Source organism: Phodopus roborovskii, unplaced genomic scaffold (assembly GCF_943737965.1).
Source record: "Phodopus roborovskii unplaced genomic scaffold, PHOROB, whole genome shotgun sequence".
NCBI classification, from domain to species: Eukaryota; Metazoa; Chordata; class Mammalia; order Rodentia; family Cricetidae; genus Phodopus; species Phodopus roborovskii.
The window spans coordinates 19,204,753-19,222,429 of record NW_026126541.1 but is presented as its reverse complement, the minus strand read 5'-3'; the positions used below and the strand labels follow the sequence as shown (position 1 = coordinate 19,222,429).

General features: G+C 38.2%; 1 protein-coding gene and 1 pseudogene across 1 annotated transcript; both read left to right on the top strand.

The window, feature by feature from the left end:
* The first annotated feature begins 115 nt into the window (after positions 1-115).
* Znf518a (zinc finger protein 518A) lies at positions 116-6,485 on the top strand. The gene has a single exon (XM_051200076.1). The coding sequence runs from the start codon at positions 156-158 to the stop codon at positions 4,602-4,604; it is 4,449 nt and encodes a 1,482-aa protein (XP_051056033.1). The 5' UTR covers positions 116-155; the 3' UTR covers positions 4,605-6,485.
* Positions 6,486-13,097: 6,612 nt separating this feature from the next.
* On the top strand, positions 13,098-13,517 carry LOC127233539 (60S ribosomal protein L35-like; annotated as a pseudogene).
* The last annotated feature ends 4,160 nt before the right edge of the window (positions 13,518-17,677 follow it).

Genomic DNA, 17,677 nt, shown 5'->3' with positions numbered 1-17,677 from the left:
TTAATTCTTTGTTTAATTTTAGATGAATTGGTGAGGAAAATCCTGGTTATTTTGAAGATGTTGCAGCTCAGTATTGTTTTGTGTTTAACTCACAAATAACTTCAAGTTTAAAGAACAGAAGAAACTGGTTTTTTTTTTTTTTTTTTAATTGAATCATGCCATTTGAACAGACACAGCCATTTTGTGATGAAAAACAAACTACTTTGAAAAAATTTGATGCAAGAAATGAGACAGCAGATACTCTTGGATCATTACCTACACCAAAAATTTCAGAAACTAGTTTTCATTACAAACTAAAAAATGTAAACATCAGTTTGCCCAAGATAAATATTCCAAATGAAATCTTAATGAAACATGAAGTTGAAAAATACAGAATATTATTTCAGAGTAAACCACAGACCGCAAGGAAATCTATCAGTGTAAAGACAGTAACTTGTGCAGAAGAATGTGTACTGCCTTGTAAATCTGAGAGAGTTGAAGAAGAGAGTGTAAACATGTCTGCAAAAATACTCAACTTCAGTTGTTTAAAATGCCAAGACAGTACTCAGTATAGTCCAAATGATTTGCAGAAACACTTTGAAATGTGGCACCATGGTGAGTTACCTTCATTTCCTTGTGAAATGTGTAGTTTTTCAGCAAATGACTTCCAGATATTTAAGCAACATCGAAAAACCCACCGGAACACTTTTGTAAAATGTGATATTTGTAACAGTGAGCGTTCATATACATTATTGGACTTGACAAAACACTTCACATCTAACCATTGTGTTAATGGTAATTTTCAGTGTGAAGAGTGTAGGTTCTTTACCCAGGATGTCGGCACATTTGTTCAGCACATCCACAGACATAAAGAAATGCATTATAAATGTGGAAAATGCCGTCATGTCTGTTTTACCAAGGGAGAACTTCAGAAGCACCTTCGTGCCCACTCTGGTACTCTTCCCTTCACTTGTCACTACTGTAGCTATGGTGCCATTCATAAAGATCAGCTTGTCAGACATGTTATAACTTTGCATAAAGAACACTTATATGCGAAAGAAAAACTGGAAAAAGACCAATACGATAAAAGAGTGGCAACTACAACAGGACTTAAACTAATACTTAAAAGATACAAAATAGGTCCAACTAAGACGTTTTGGAAACGTAAGACAGTTACCAATGGGAATGAAGAAAGTATAGGAAAAAATGCTCAAGTGTTTAATACAGTGAGCAAAACACAGACTAAATCTGAAGACCAGAGTCAAGAGCAATTAAATGAAGAAAAGGGTAAAAGACTGCATGGTGAGAATGGTGATAAGCCCACAGAATCAGAAAAGTCAACTCTGCTGTCCACTGGGCAATATAGTAAAGCTGATGAGAGAGCAAATGCTACTTCAAGTTTCTTGAAGAGTGGTCTCCAAGGGCCTACAGTGTTACTGGTGAGAAATAATAAGATAACAATTCCCGCTAACTACAGTGCTAAGTTTATGGGTTTCAAGATGGTAGATGGGAGACAGCATATTGTAATAAAATTGTTGCCTGTCAGTAAACAGAACTTATCTGCACCAGCCTTACAACCAGACAAAGAAAAGAATAGTACAGCTAATTTGCCACCCCAGGCTTTGGACAACACTGGATTTGCAACTGGAGTAACAACTGGGGTGAATGACACAGATTTTGTGAAAGCAGCTCCACTTTCATGTTCGTCTCCTGTGCTTTCCAGGAAAGAAATTTCTGAAAAAGAAATGGCTTTCGTATCTGAAAAGAATAATATGCTTCAGACAGTAGGTAGCAGTAAAAGTTCTTTGCCAGCAACATCAGAATCAGTTACTGCATCAGTGGCTTTGACCACAAAAGTTGAAGCAACAGATAATGTTGACTTGTGGGAAAATGACACCACCAAGAGTCATCCAGATGTGTTAAGTACCACCAACATTAAAAGTCCAGATAAAGTCAACGTTACCCCTAAGCCAAATGCATACAGTTGTGAAGATATGCATAACTATTGCATTAATTATGTCAGTTCTGAGTTACCTGATGAATCCTCCAGCCATTCTGATGTCTCCAACCAAGGATCATTACCTTTTCACAATTACTCAAAGGTGAATAATAAGCGTCGTAGATTTTCAAGAACAGCAGTGTTTGAAAATCTTCAGAAGGACTCTGCAAACAAAACAGTTACTGAAGAGTCAACTAGTGATAGTGATACACTTTCCTCACCAATGAGAAAGGAGAGCTCCAACTCAGATAGCCTGTCAGCATCTGTCAGCCCATTGGATGATAAAGATGGAACTTTAAAAATGAAAGCTGAAATTGAAGAACCGTGTAATTTAGAAGAAGGACAAAACTTTGATAAACACAGCCTCTTCACTAATGAAAACCAAGACTTACTGAGTGTGACTGAAGAAGCTAAATGGGATGACATTCCCAGTGCTGGCTCCCCTATGATGCCCAGAATCACATCTGTTTTCTCTCTGCAGAGCCAGCAGGCTTCAGAGTTTTTGCCACCAGAAGTAAACCAGTTACTTCAAGATATATTAAAACCAAAATCTGAAATAAAAGAAGACTCTGTTAACATTCCCAGTAAAAACCTTCCACTTGATTGTGACCAAACATTTAAAAAAGCTGAGGAAGAAGAAATGATAGTAGAATCTTCAAAAGACTTCCAAGTGCAAGATATTTTCCCAGGCCCATCTGCCAGTGTAGGTGTTAGTGTGCCTAGAAATGATCTGAATTTAAAATGTAATGGACAAGAAAAGCAAGTGGTGTCAGTATTACAAGATGTGAGAGATTCAGAGGTAACTGCTAAAATTCCAAGTATTATCACGTTACTTAAGACTCAGTCAGATGCAATAATAACACAACAGCTTGTAAAAGACAAACTCCGAACCACAACACAAAATTCAGGTCCTGTGTATATTCAGAGTCCATTTCTAACCTCAGAACAGAAAAATCCTGTATTTGTTCAAACTCCAAAAGGTTTTATTATACCAGTGCAAGTTGCTAACAAGCCTGGATTCCATGTTTTCTCTGGAAGACAGCTCCCTTTGGTTAATACACAGAGTGCACCTGCTTCTCTCCTTGTAAACAAGAAACCTGGAATGCTTTTGACAGTTAATGGGAAACCTGAATGTGTTCCCACTGTCAAAACTGAGAATGTTCAAAGTTATGGAACTGTAACTACGGAACCTTGCAAAACGCCTTTTCTGAAAGTAGAACAAAACAGTAACTGTCCTACACCTACACTTTGTCCCAGTGTTGGCCCTTGTGTCAACATGAAAAGTTGCTCAGAGAATACATTGCCATTGAAGGGTCCTTACATTATTAAAACACCAGTAGGTTCTTCAATGAGGGCTGTTCATTTTCCTAACATTCTACCTGAGCAGCAGGGCCCTAAGATGAATATTTTTGGTACAGGAAAACAACAGACTGAAAACTTGGCCAAAGCATCTCTGTACACCCTCATGCCTGATGGTAAACAAGCTGTGTTGTTTAAGTGTATGATGCCAAATAACACTGAACTGCTTAAGCCTAAGTTAGTCAGAAATAGTCCTTACCAATATATTCAGCCAAAGAGACCTGAAGGAGTACCACAGAAGATACTGGTAAAAATTTTTAATCCTGTTTTAAGTGTGAGTTCTGCTAATAATCTTTCAGTTAGCAACTCTGCATCCTCATTTCAGAAAGAGAATGTACCATCTAAACTAGCAGGACTTGGAGAGCAGAAAGAGCCAGAGTCTTCTAGAGATGCCTTACCAGTCTCAGATGGTTTGATGCCAGCAAATGAAACTGTTCTTACTTCTACTGCAACATGCCCAGAATCTTCTAAGGAACCAGTGTGTATCAGTGAGCATTCAGAAACAAGAATGTTAAGGTATAAAGCAAATTGTACAACGGAGAGAAATTTCAATAAAAGAAAGACTTGTAAAAATAAGTTTGCAAAAATTAAGACTCGTATAAGTCAAGATTCTGAAATCACCGTTGTATCTAGAAACAGAAGCTGTAAACGAAAGTATATTGATAATTACCAAGAACCCCCAAGGAAAAAGTCAGCATTGTATAGAAAGTGTAGAGAAAAGGCTAACTCTGAAGATGTTCAGGAAACATTTGGATTTAGCAGACCCAGACTTTCAAAAGATTCAAGTAGAACTTTGAGACTTTTCCCTTTTAATTCCAAACAGCTGGTGAAATGTCCTAGGAGAAACCAACCAGTTGTGGTTTTGAACCATCCTGATGCAGATGCCCCAGAAGTAGAACGGGTAATGAAAACTATTGCAAAGTTTAATGGTCGTGTACTAAAGGTTTCATTGTCACAAACAACTATTAATGCTTTACTGAAACCAGTTTATTATAACACTTCTGAAACAACTTACAGTGACTTTTCCAAGAGACACAAGATGCTTAAGCCTGCTAATTCTGTGAAAGAAAGATTTGTGCTAAAACTAACGCTCAAAAAGACAAGCAAAAATAATTACCGGATTGTAAAAACTACCTCTGAAGATGTCTTGAAAGCTAGGTTTAGCTGCTGGTTCTGTGGTAGAGTTTTTGACAATCAGGATGCGTGGGCTGGCCATGGGCAGAGACATTTAGTGGAAGCTACTCGGGATTGGAATATGTTAGAATAACTTACTGTGATTACCAAGCAAAGATACTGTAGAAGGAAAAAATGGGCTATGTTGCCATAATTCAGGCATTTTCTACATTAATATAGTTTTTGAACATTTTAAGAGTTGGTTATATTTCTGTGGAAAAACAAAAGCTTTATGTGTGGCACTTGAAAATGCCACAAATACACATGTTTTAAAGGAAAGTAATTAGCACAGATAGACCTTGATGCATCTATGGGAAGGTAGGGCTAAGGAAATTTGTGATAAAAGAGTTTTCCCAGTTGAGTTTAGAGACTGGGTAGAGAGAGGGTAATGGTGGACAGCTCCATTCCCTTTCTTCTCCCACCAGCCTTATAAATCTAACAAATAAGAGTTTCTCTAGAGTTGGAGAACCTTTTCACACATGAGTTTCTTATGAAGATGGACTGAGCTTGAATAAAGTTACTTTCTGTTAACAGTTCATTTGAAAGGTATGTTCCTTTGAAGCGACATCTTACTGGACTGCAGTTAAACTTGAAATAATGCTTAAGGAGTTTTGGGCAAGTAACTCCTGTTGCTGTTAATGCTGCCCTGTATCAGATAAGAATACCCTCCCAAGATGATTCTCTGTTTCTGTGGCTGGCTCAATCATTGAAGTAAATGGAGCAGTCTCCAGAGGAGAAAGAAACTTTCTGTAAAATTCACTTGAAAGTCAACATTTTCCTGAATTTGGTTCTATTTTCCAGTTGTCCCCTGCACATTAAGCTTATCTGATTAGAGGTGTCCATAACCAAAGGGCTTTTTTTCTCCCTTGGTTGGCAACCCTTCAAAATGAACAGAAAGAATGTAGAAACACTTAGAAGGAAATGGCTTTTCTTGAAAATTAAAACTATTTTTACATAGATAATATTTTGAAACAAGGTTAGCAAAGCAGATCATATTTTTGCTTGTGTTTAATTACTGTTCTTTCCTAAACATGTCCACTTCAGGATAGACTGTTTTCATTAGTAGCTTTTGAGGATGGCCAACAACCCGAAATAGAATAGTTGGCATTTGAAAATAGAGAAGCAAGCATTAATGATGGACTCAGTAGCAGTTCATAAAATTTTAAGAAAAACTCCTAAGAGACATGTCCAACAATTTCAAAATGGACTTTCTTAATAATTGTTGATCTTAGGTTACCATACACTTTATTATCAATTGTTTTTGCCTCATTGGATAATGGAGTTCTATTAAATATGACGTACAATGTAATTTTTTGTTACTATACATATTAATGACACTTCATTGGTTGGATCCAAACTTCAGGGCTTCTTTTTGTATATATAAAATGTACATATTTTTGTACTTGATTATGTAAATTTGCACAGAAAGTTTATGACACAATAATTATTTTCTTTCAGTTCTGTGCATGCATTAATAAAAGTGGGTGATATAAAAAGGAGACTGTACCCATGTTATCCTACTGTTTTTTTTTTTTTTTTTTATTTCTGACCTTTTTTTGGTTTATACATTTTATTTTTTTCAGGGATTAAACACTATTTTAGCAAGTGCCTAAAAATTATGTGAACAGTTTACATAAGCCAACTGTAACAGTAGGTCCTAAATGGGCCCATTCCCCTAATTGTTTTGATTTAAAAAAAAAAAAGCCATAAATAGATGCTTCAAGCTATATTGCTATGCACATTATACTTATACTGTTTTTGTGCAGTTTATCTACTTTCTTAGTGGAGTATTTTTTGTATAAAACCTGTTATAATTGTGTTTTTTAATTGAGCCTGAGTGAAATTGATTGGAAATACACAGTATATATTAATAATGTACATGATGTTTAAAGAATGGTAAGCATTGTTAATTTCCTTGTTCATTGTTAATGAAGGTTTTGAAAGTTTTCTTCAATTAAACTTAAGCTTGTGTTTACATGAGAGTTATTTTCTTTTTAACTGGGCTAAAACCTAATGGAAATCCTAATGGGAAATACCTCCCCTTCTCTCTAATGTCTGTGATGACTACAGAGTAAATACAGGACTTTTCATTTTTAATTCTAAAATTATCGATGAACTTTGAGAAATGTCACATTTACAGTAACATCCTTGGCTTTGCTGGGAAACTCTTGACCTTCAGCACATTAGTAGCTGTAGAGTTGAACTTTGTTGTTATGGATAGGTCCATAAGTAGCATGTTACTGTCTGTAAATAAGAGAGAAGAAGCCACCCTGACAGTCCATAACATTCAAAATACATTTCAGGGGCTGGGAGTGAGGCTCACTGGTTAAGAGTACTTGCTCTCACAGAGGACCCAGTTTCAGGTCCCAGCACCCAAGTGCTGGCTCACAATCCCTTGTAACTCCAGCTTCATGAGCTCGGATTCCCTCTCCTAGCTTCCCAGGACATTGCATGCATGTGAACAAATGTGCATGCAGGCAAAATGCCCATACATATGAGCTGTTTTCTAAAAGAGCAAAATATTAATATTAATGGTAGAGGGAAATATTAGTTGAAGATTGTTGGGTTTCATATCTTGAAATTTTTAAGATGTACACTAAGAGTTGGATTTCTAAACAAATGTTAATAATGAAACAGACCTATTTTATAGGAAAGGGTACAAGGTAATCTGCATGACTTCTCTAAAGGAAAATCTAGTCTAAGAAAGTATTTCCCAGTAGACAACTATGTGTACTAAAAAATCACTGACTGCATTTCCCTCAGCATTGCCTTGCCTCCTTCCCCAACCTCTAGCGCCATGAGCAAAGAGGCTGTTCAGAGGAGTGCTGGAACAAGCTTCAAAGACTTACGTAGTGCCTATCTCAAGGAGTCTACAGTAGAGGTCATCTAGAGGTGGAACCAGCACAAGATACTGCTATACATGACTTCTATTGGAGGGACTGCCTTCTGCACTTAGGGAGTCCGGGAAGCCCTATAAGTAGTCTGCAGATTAGAGACTCAAAGATGCTGGTAGTGTGGCTCAGAACAAGTCCCCAAGCCTGTAAATCAGTATGATCCTTCAGTCTGAGATCAAAAGCCTGAGAGCCAGAGGACTGGCTCTGACATCCAAGGGCAGATGAATGTCTCAGACTTAAAGGGAGAGACAACATGCCCTATGCCCACCACCTCTGGAAAACAAACAAAAACCTTTATCAGTTCTTAAGGTATTCTTTAATCCAGTCAAAGTGATGCTTTAAGCCAATCACAGGTCATAGTTTTATTCAAAACACGAGCAGTTCCTACCCCATAGTATTGCTAAAAATCGCAACCAGGAAGAACTTAGGGAAGGCCAACAATTATGGATTATATCAAAGGTACCACCTGGGAGTTTAAGGATGGGGTAAGTGAAAGTGGAACCCCGGGGAAAATTAATCTCCTAATAAATAGAGTGGGCACCTGCAAGCTATAAATGCAGGGGAGTGAACAGAGGGGCTCTGGGTTACACATTCCTGGCTGAACACGGGCAAATCTGTAAACTCCATCAGCAGTAAAAGCTGACTTTAAGACATGTATCTTGTAGCAAGGGGAGTATACTTTACAGATATAGAGGACTGACCACTAAACAGACCCAAGAGCAACTCTTGGCAAGTAAGACTAAAAAAAAAAAACAGAACAGGTGCTCAGGTGCTTGGATAGTAACATCTGAGGCAGAACTAGGCTTCTGATTTGGTCCAGCCAAGTCACTACAAAGTAGTGTATTGGAGGAGTGTGTGTGTGTGTGTGTGTGTGTGTGTGTGTGTGTGTGTGTGTGTGTTGTAAGATGACAGGAATAAAGGTCCAGGTGCAAAACTTTACATAAAATGTTCAGTTTCCATACAAAATTATGAAATACAGAATTAAGAATGTGATCAGGGAAAAACATCTAGAGACCTTTGAGAGGTGGACCAGGTAAGTGATAAACAGCATTGATAACTATGTTCATAAACTAAAGGAGAGCAATTCAAAGAACTGAGGAAAGTTTAGTAATTCCTCATCCATTAGAGAGAATAAATAATCTTTTTAGAAACCCCATGACTATTTTGAACTCAAAGCCAAATACTCTATAGCAGCTTAACAGGAGGTTTGAACTGGTAGAAGAATCAACAAACTTGAAAATTAGAGACTTTGCAACCTGAAGCATAGCTGAAAGAATAAAGGGCAAAATATGTCATTACATAATCCTAGATTTAGATGTAAGCAAGAAATGTAAAACAAAGAAAATGAAGTAAATATCTGATTTTTATACAGGCAAATGCTTCTTAAATATGGCACCCAAAGAAACAAAAATACACTCCTACAAAACTTAGAATCCTTCATGCAGGAGGTTATAGTGCCGACTGATGTTGTCACATACAAATTGTGTGTGTGTTTGTGTGTGTGTGTGCACGTGCGCACTCACGTAAATTTAAGATAGCTTTTTGGAGTTGTCTCAAATCAGGAAGAGGGAAAAAAAATAAAATGTATTTACATTGTACCTGTGTCTATCATTTTTCACCCCTTTGTGTAGGTTTGATTTCTTTCCATTGTTCCTTTACCTTATTCTGAAAGACCGATGACCTTTGGATCTGTAATATCTCTTCAAGGCCATGTGTTAAGTTTCCATCAGCAACCTATGGCTCTGCTGCGAGCTGATGGCATATTTAGGAAGGGGACAGCAGAAGGAACTTGTCGCTGGGGTATGCCTTTGAAAAGAATATTGACTTGTCCGTCTCCCCTGTCCCTCTCCCACCACATGCTTCAGTCATGACTGCCTTACCACAGGCACAAAACCAAGTGGTCAATAATTCCCTCACTCTTATAAGTTGATTTGTGATAGACATCTAATACAGAGGCTTTTGTTTTTGGTAGAGCATCTCCATTTGTGTGCATGAATAGCTATGTATACATTTATGTGCAGGCTAGGAGACAACCTTGGGGTCTGTTCCTCAGACTATCTTTTGTTCTGAGCTATTACACTGGCCTGGAACTTCCCTGTCTCCACTTCCCCTGTGTTAGGATTACACACGTAGGCATCATATCACACTTGCATTAAACAAACAAACAAAAAACCTGAGTTCTTCTGGGGATGAACTCAGGTCCTCACTTGCCTGGCAAGTACTTTCTGGACTGAGAATCTGTCTCCCTGACCCTGGTATGATGGGAGATGTCATAGAAATGGGTTAACAATTAAAACAGAGCTAGCTGATAAGAAACTAGTAACAGGCCAACAGAATTATATCAAATACAGAGTCTCTGTGTGTTATTTGGGGCTGGCGCCATGGTGGGTCCAGGCAGGCAGGAAAACCTCATTCCTTACATATGGCGCCGCAACATGGCTAGTAAGTACTTCCACTTAAAATTTAACAAAAGCTTAAAAAAGGGTTTTAGAAACAAAAGAACAAAGACAAGCAAGGCTTCTTGCTAACAGCATTTTTCTGGGTTGGACTCTGTTTTGCATGAGACAAGCAAAGATTTGCGAGGCTCCTTTAAAGGATATTTCCTGACTCAGCATAAATGGGGGAAAAAAACCCTCAAGGCTTTTAAAGAGCTCTGCTAACAACTTACTGTTGTGTACAAGAACTGGCAATGGCAGTGAACACATCTCCAAGCCAGCAGCATGCTGCTGGGTGCAGCGTAGACCAAGGCAGTGAGCACAGTTCTCAGTTCTGGCGGTAAAAGTGCCTGCCGCCATCTTGGATAGACCACGTCTAATACAGCTATGGCTTTCATTTTAGCAATGTTGTTGTTTACCAGATAAAAGACTCATGGCTACAAAAAGATAAAGATTTACAGTACAGAGTCACATTAAGAAAACCTCTAAAGGTTTACAGTGTTTTTTAAAATATACGTAAGCTTGGGAGAGAAAAGGAATAAAATGGTTTTAAAAAGACAGCGAGGAGCTGGGTGTGGTGGCACACGCCTTTAATCCCAGCACTCGGGAGACAGAGGCAAGCAGATCTCTATGATTGCAAAGTAAACCTGGTATGCAGAGTGAATTCCAAGACAGATAAAAGTTACACAGAGAAACCTTGTCTCAAAATATGTAAAAATAGAAGTAGAAGAAATAGAGTAATAAAAAAGCCACTTAAAAATGAAAAGCTCAGAGAGAATCTGGATACTGTATGGGGTTATATAGTCTTTGTATCTTTTGGCTGCTGAGGAAATAATAACTATTAAAAGAAATGCTGCTGAATTAATTCAATTTATATATTTTAAAATGCTTTGACTCCAAAATTTAAGTTCAAGGACAAGTTTCTGGGGAAAAGGATTTCTATTTTTGTTTCCAATATTTTGTTTCCAAATACAAAGCTGCGGATTCCTTCCAGACATGGTTTGAGCAAGCCAGACCCCCTTAAACAGAGTACCAGGTGATCCAACATTCAAAACAGCTGGGACATAGCAGCCTTGCAGACTACAGCCAAGATATCTGCATCTTCTTAGGATCCCCATGACAGCGCCCCCTACCAGCAGGAAGCAGTTTGGAAAGAATGACTCCCAAGTTCCCAAATATTGTTTATAAATGTTTGTTTTCATTTAAATAGGGTTGGTTATGTGGTTAATGATCACAACCAATCTCTTTAAAGGTAAAAGGGGAATATAGATATGAATACTTTGTTTTGGAATGGATTTTCATTTATTGTTACAATTTAAGGTCAATTTTGTGATATGTATATTTCTCCTCTTGTTTAGGGATTGTGTAAAAATGTAATGTATAATTTTAGCACAGATTATAGATAGTTACCTATGACAGTGAAAACTTAGAGTTAAGTTAGTTAGGTTTTCAAGATGTATTTGAGACAGATAGACATTCTTCAAACCTTTCAAAGACCAACAGAATATGGCATTTAAAATGTTTTAGGGATTTTCTTGACAGTGAGACAACACCACCTGCATCAGAAAGGAAGATGGACATCAAAGAAATGCATTATGAAGTTTGCTTTCAAAATGGCAAGACTAGCCATTTGGGCAAGATACTGCTCATGTCTGGACTGTTTGACTTCATGATGTATAAACTGGACATGCAGGACCCATAGAAAAGTGACTGCTGATTAAAGATGGACATTGCTACCGAGTTCCTGCTTCATGGAAGAGTCTGCCAAACATTTTGCAGGGCACAGAGAAAAGTGACTGACAAACTGCCAATACAAGAAGACAGTTTAAACTTTCCTGCTTTGCTGAAGAGTCTGCCAGACACACTATGGCCTATGGGCTGAGGATGGAACATTACAGAAGAACTTTAGGTGACTGACCAGGCAGCGAGTTGTCTCTGTCATTTCTAGAGTTTACATATTACCCTCCTGTGGTCTTTTATGGAGTTGAAGACAAATAGTTATGGTTACACTTTTCCCTAGTTAGGATTACAGATAAGTTACATAGACTTTAGACCCACAAAGATAGGATAGATGATAAAATATTTAAATCTTGCTAAATGTTAATGAACTAAACATTGTTGACTATGTTTCTTATTTGATAACTGTTGTGTGTTATATTTTGCTATGCTAAAGTTAAAACCCTTCTTTTTATTTAAACAGAAAAGAGGAGATGATGGGAGATGTCATTCTGTAAATATGTTTCTCTTATTGGTTAATGAATAAAACACTGTTGGCCAATAGGAAAGCAAGATAGGTGGGACTAGGAGACAAGGAGGATACAAGGAAGTAGTAGGAAGGCATCAACATGGAGAGATTGGAGAGAGCAGAAGCTCCGGCCCTCTCTGGTAAGATGAGACCACGTGGAAATACTTAGATTAATAGAATGGGTTAATAATAAGACAAAACTAGCTGATAAGAAACTAGTAACTGGCCAACAACATTATATCAAATACAGAGTCTCAGTGTGTTATTTGGGGCTGGCACCACAATGGGTCCAGGCCGGCAGGAAAACCTACTCATAACACTGGTACAGCATGTCAGCCACACAATTTTTATTAGTCTGTGAATGGTTTTATTTTTCTTCTCTTTTTGGAGGGTAGCTTTGCTGGAAATGGGATTCTTAATGGACAATTCTTCCCCTCTAGCACTTGGAACATGTTTCTCTTCCACCTTCCAGCCTGGTAGAGTCTTTCCTCAGCACTGATCTGATTATTTTCAGTGTGTGACAGAAGGTATCACAAGGGACATTAGGAGATTGTTTTGAAGTAAATGAAAATGAGAAAATCATGTCCTTACATCAAATTAAATCTCCTAAGCTTACATCTTAGCAAGGTGTGGAAAGGAGCAATTTACAAGTGCCAAACTAAGAGAGGAACCAAAAGCCCTACCCTTAAAGTGGCTAACAGATGAACCTGTCTGGGTGGGGCAATGGCCTATGACCTCTGAGAAGCTAGAGGCTCTAGAAAAGCTGGTTCATGAACAGCTAAATGCTGGACATATCAAAGAATCTACACACACACACACACACACACACACACACACACACAAAAAAAAAAAAAAACCCACCATGTGAACAGCAAAGGTTTAAAAAAGGATTTTTCCATCACTTGGCAACAAGATAAGGAAATAGTTTAAAAAAAAAAAATCCTACATGGTCATTCTATAACCAAACCAAACTCCTTTACCAGCAGGATATAACCCTAGAGGCATACATAGAAATGAAATCTGGCGCTCAGATTAAGGCTCAGGACCTTCGCTACAAAAAGGAGGAGCTGCTAAAACAACTAGACGATCTGAAGGTGGAGCTGTCCCAGCTTCGCGTTGACAAGGTGACCTGCGGTGCTGTGTCCAAACTCTCCAAGCCACGAGTCATCTTCAAATCCATTGCCCCTGAGTCCTCACCATAATTAGCCAGGCTCAAAAAGAAAACCTCAGGAAATTCTACAAGGGTAAGAAGTACAAGCCTCTGGATCTTCGACCCAAGGAGATTGAAGGTGTGCAGCCGGCTCACCAAGCACGACGAGAAGCTGAAGACCAAGAAGCAGCAGAGGAAAGAGAGGCTGTACCAGCTTCGTAAATATGCGCAAGGTTGTCTGGAAAAAATAGAAAAGAAAAGAGAAAAGAAATCTAGCAAATAGATGTGTATCACTTTGCAGAATTTGGAAAATTAAAATATGTGTACCATACAATAGACACATTTCCAGGGTTTCAATGGGCCACTGCTTTGAACTCTGAAAAGGCAGATTCTGTTATTACACACCTATTAGAGGTAATGGCTATTATGGGTATACCTGAACAAATAAAAACTGTCAATGCTCAGGCATATGTCTCCACCAAATTGTTACTGGTATGGGACTATAAGTCTCGAGACAACTCCAGACTAGCTAGCTGAAACAGTCCACTTTCTTACTACACCCTGGCCAGAGCTTCAGATAAGAACTTCAGTCAAACATCTCCTGCCATGCAGAGACTAGCTATAAATGTACAGCTAGTCCCCTGGAGAATTTTTGTTGCTTTCATTTTTTTTTCCCCCTACAAGACCCATGGAGTCATCATCGTCTCATACCAGCGGAAGTAATCCTAAGAAACAACACCCCTTTCTCTACTGTTGGCATTAAGGGATAATAATGACACACGGATTAAGAACATAGGACAAGGATAAATTATGGGTTATATATTTTATTCTGGGAGAAGTCACTTACCCGAGAAACCAACGACCAACTTAATCTTCAGCCTCATCAAAGAACTGATAAGGAAGATAACAATACTAGGGTAGGCAGGAAGTGTAGATGAGCAACTTCCAAGGATCCACACACAGGCTGTGACCTGACCAGAACCAAAACTGGGATCCAGGACCCCAGACCAGCCTACCCTGTCACATCTGTAACAGCTGCAGGCCAGGTGGATATCTCACTACAGGATAATATTCACCTGTATAGGTTGGTTTTTAGTTGTTTAGGGTTAGATATGGAAGGTGATAATCAGACTCAGGTATCTTTTTTAGATAAATTTAAGGGTATGGATGAGATATAGGTAGATTTATATATTTTCTAGAGAACTAACTTTAACAACTGTTAGCTATAGATAACTTAAATTGTTAGATCCTTGATAACTTAAATTATTAGATTCTTGTATGTTGATTGTTTAGGGTCTTCTTTCTGTGTACGATGTTTTGCACACAAATATAAAACTATCTTTATGAACATATTTTATATATTGATAAAACTTAGGATATTTATCATACTGCACTTTATAGTTCTACCTCTAGTCAAGACATTTCAGTTCTACCTCTATTATTGATGTACATTTATATATGTATGCATAATGTATGAATATAGTTGAAAGTCATTGTCCTTGCTAAATTACTTTGGGAAGCTTCAGCTACTGTAAAACTATGTTTCCTGAGAATTACAGATATTTTCACCCACATTTCTTATACCTATGAGATTAGTCAGACATAGATTTTGATCTTCAAACACTTCATAGACCTGCAGAATATGACATTTAAATGTTTTAATATTAGTACTCCATTGACTTGAGACACAATTGCTCCTGACAGCAACAAGCTATTCTCGAGAATATGTTGAACACTGATGTCGCTCCTTCTGGAATTCATCCTCTCCTCGGCTAATGGCTTCTTGGGCAAAGAACTGCCTCCACCTCAACCGCTGACCTTGGTTGTGCTGTCCTACTGTGCTTGCAGAGACAAACATAGATGACTGCTGAACCTTGCCAAGTCAGGGTAAGACAGCCTTTCTACCTCCCTGCTTCTGTGTTGGTCAGTCAGATACTCTAGGCCTTAGCCAAAGCTGGTTGCCCCTATGCTGCTGTGAGACTCTGGGTGACTATCCAGGTACCCTGCTATTTCTGTCTTCACTGCACCTTTTGGAAGTTGCTCACCTACACTTCCTGCCTACCCTCGTATTGTTATCTTCCTTCTCAGGTCTTTGATGAGGCTGAAGATTAGACAGTCACAATATTGTTTTCTCTTTCTAGACAGAAATTTTAGATACAAGACTAAAACTTTCCAGCTTAGGACAACTCTATAGTGATCTCTGTTATGCCTTTGCCCTAGGACTGGATATGTAGTTCTTGCCATTTGCTCTTGTTACCTCACTGGCAATAGGTCTTAAGTGTGTATGCTCTTACATTTCCTTCTCCTAGAGAACACTTACTATTTGCTATCTTTGTATAAAGTTTGGTATCAAGTCTAAATCTTTTTCTTTAGACTAAAAGGAGTATTGTAGTGAGATATCCGTCCTGCCTGCAACTGTAACACTGACCACACCCTTTTGGGCATGGCCACAGGTGCAGACTTGTAGGAGGGTTAGGTTAGGTCTGGGGTCCTGGACCCTAGTGTGCTCTCTTGATTCTAGTTGGGTCACTGAGAGCAGCCTGGGTGTGGATCCTTGGAGTGGGAACTTGCTGGTCATTGGTTTCTCATGTAAGTGTATTCTTCCCGAATAAACCTCACTTAACCTGTACTGAGTCTAGCGAATCTTGATTCTGTGCATCCTTATATACTCAAAACAAGTAGAAGGAGGGAAATAATAAAGAAATTTGTGGAAAGCAATGACTGCAAAATAAATAATTGAGAAAATTAGTAAAAAACAAACTCAGTTCTTTGGAAAGACCAATGAGATTGATGAACCTTTAGAAAATAGGAAATAAGATTTCCAGGAAAGAAAGGGGGATATTACCACATATCTTTAAAAATTATATTAGAATATTGTCAACTTTTGCATCCTACTTGATATAGATAACTACTTAGAGAATTCAAATTAATAGCACACACAAAGAAAACAATATCTCATGTTTCTGACAGAAATCAAATTTATTATTTACATTACACAAGCCTCAGCCCAGACGGCTCTGCAGTGAATCACATTAAGATTAGTTAAACATAGTATCAGAAGCAACAATCTCATTGGGGTTGCAAAAACCAGAGAAAGGAACTTTTTCTTGTCCAATCTATGGGTCTAACATTAACACTGATATATAAAACTTGAAGAAAAACACAGTGTCTCTCATGAACTTGCATGCATACTCCATAACACCTCATTAGCAAACATTATGAGATGGATGTTGTTTTTACACTCACCTTGAGTTTACTACAAGAAGGCAAAGTAAAATATAAATAGTACATATATCTGACAAAGAAAATAGGGAATATTCTTACCATTTATTAAAAACAACTCAGTATTGACCTAAGCATGGTGATGTACAACTTTAATCATAGCACTTGGGAAACAGAGGCAGGTGGATCTCTAAGTTTGAGACCAGCTTGATCCACACAGAAACTCTCAGGACAGCAAGGATAACATAGTGACACCCTATCTCAATAAATGATAAAATTGACTCGATATTAAAGTAGACAAAGCATTGGAATATACACCACATAAAAGAAGACATGCACATGAAAAGATGCTCAATGTCATTAGTCATTACAAAAGTGCTAATTAGGCCACAATGAGATACCGCTAAATCCACAGTAGAATGGCCAACATTAAAAAACCCTGTCGGTAGAGTACTGATTAGGGTGTGAAGGAAGTAAACACATTGCCCATACCGTGGCACATGCATTTTGGAAACATCCTGGAAGTTTCTTATAAAGAAAAACATACACTTTCCAAGTGACCCAGGTTTACCTTCCTGTGTACGTACCAAAGAGAAATGAAAGGATGTCTACACTAAGACTTCTACCCAAGCGTGTGTGACGGTTCATTGGTTTAACCGCCAAAGAGGGGATTACCAGCTGAATGGAATAACACACTGATTTACATAACAAATTATTTTGATCAGTCACCACACACTAGCGATACATACAACAATATAGATCAATGTCAAAAGTATTGTACTGACTTTCAAGGCCTGGAGAGTCTTTACCTAAGAAACGTCCCTCTATTTCCCTCTTTGATAGTGTCCCACTGATATGGAGTCTTCATCCAGTGGCAGGCTACCTCTAGCCTCTTCATTCACAACTGTATTCTTTTACTGTCAGAAAACACTACTCTATGTCATCCTGAAACCCCCCCCCCCAAACATGTTAAATCACCAGTAGTCATGTTAACATTGATGCAGCTTTCTGTGTGCCTGGATCCTAGGGAATAAACAACAACAACAAACAAAACAAAACACTTCCTAAATTTCTTTTCAGACCAGTAGAGCTACTTTCTTCTTACTGCTCAGTCTACACGTGAATGGAAGTCTCCGAGCTCATTCTGTTTTAAGAATGGCCTTGAGATTCTTCTCTGAGTACTTCGTGACTAAGAATGTTGTATGGGTCACTTCTGAAGGA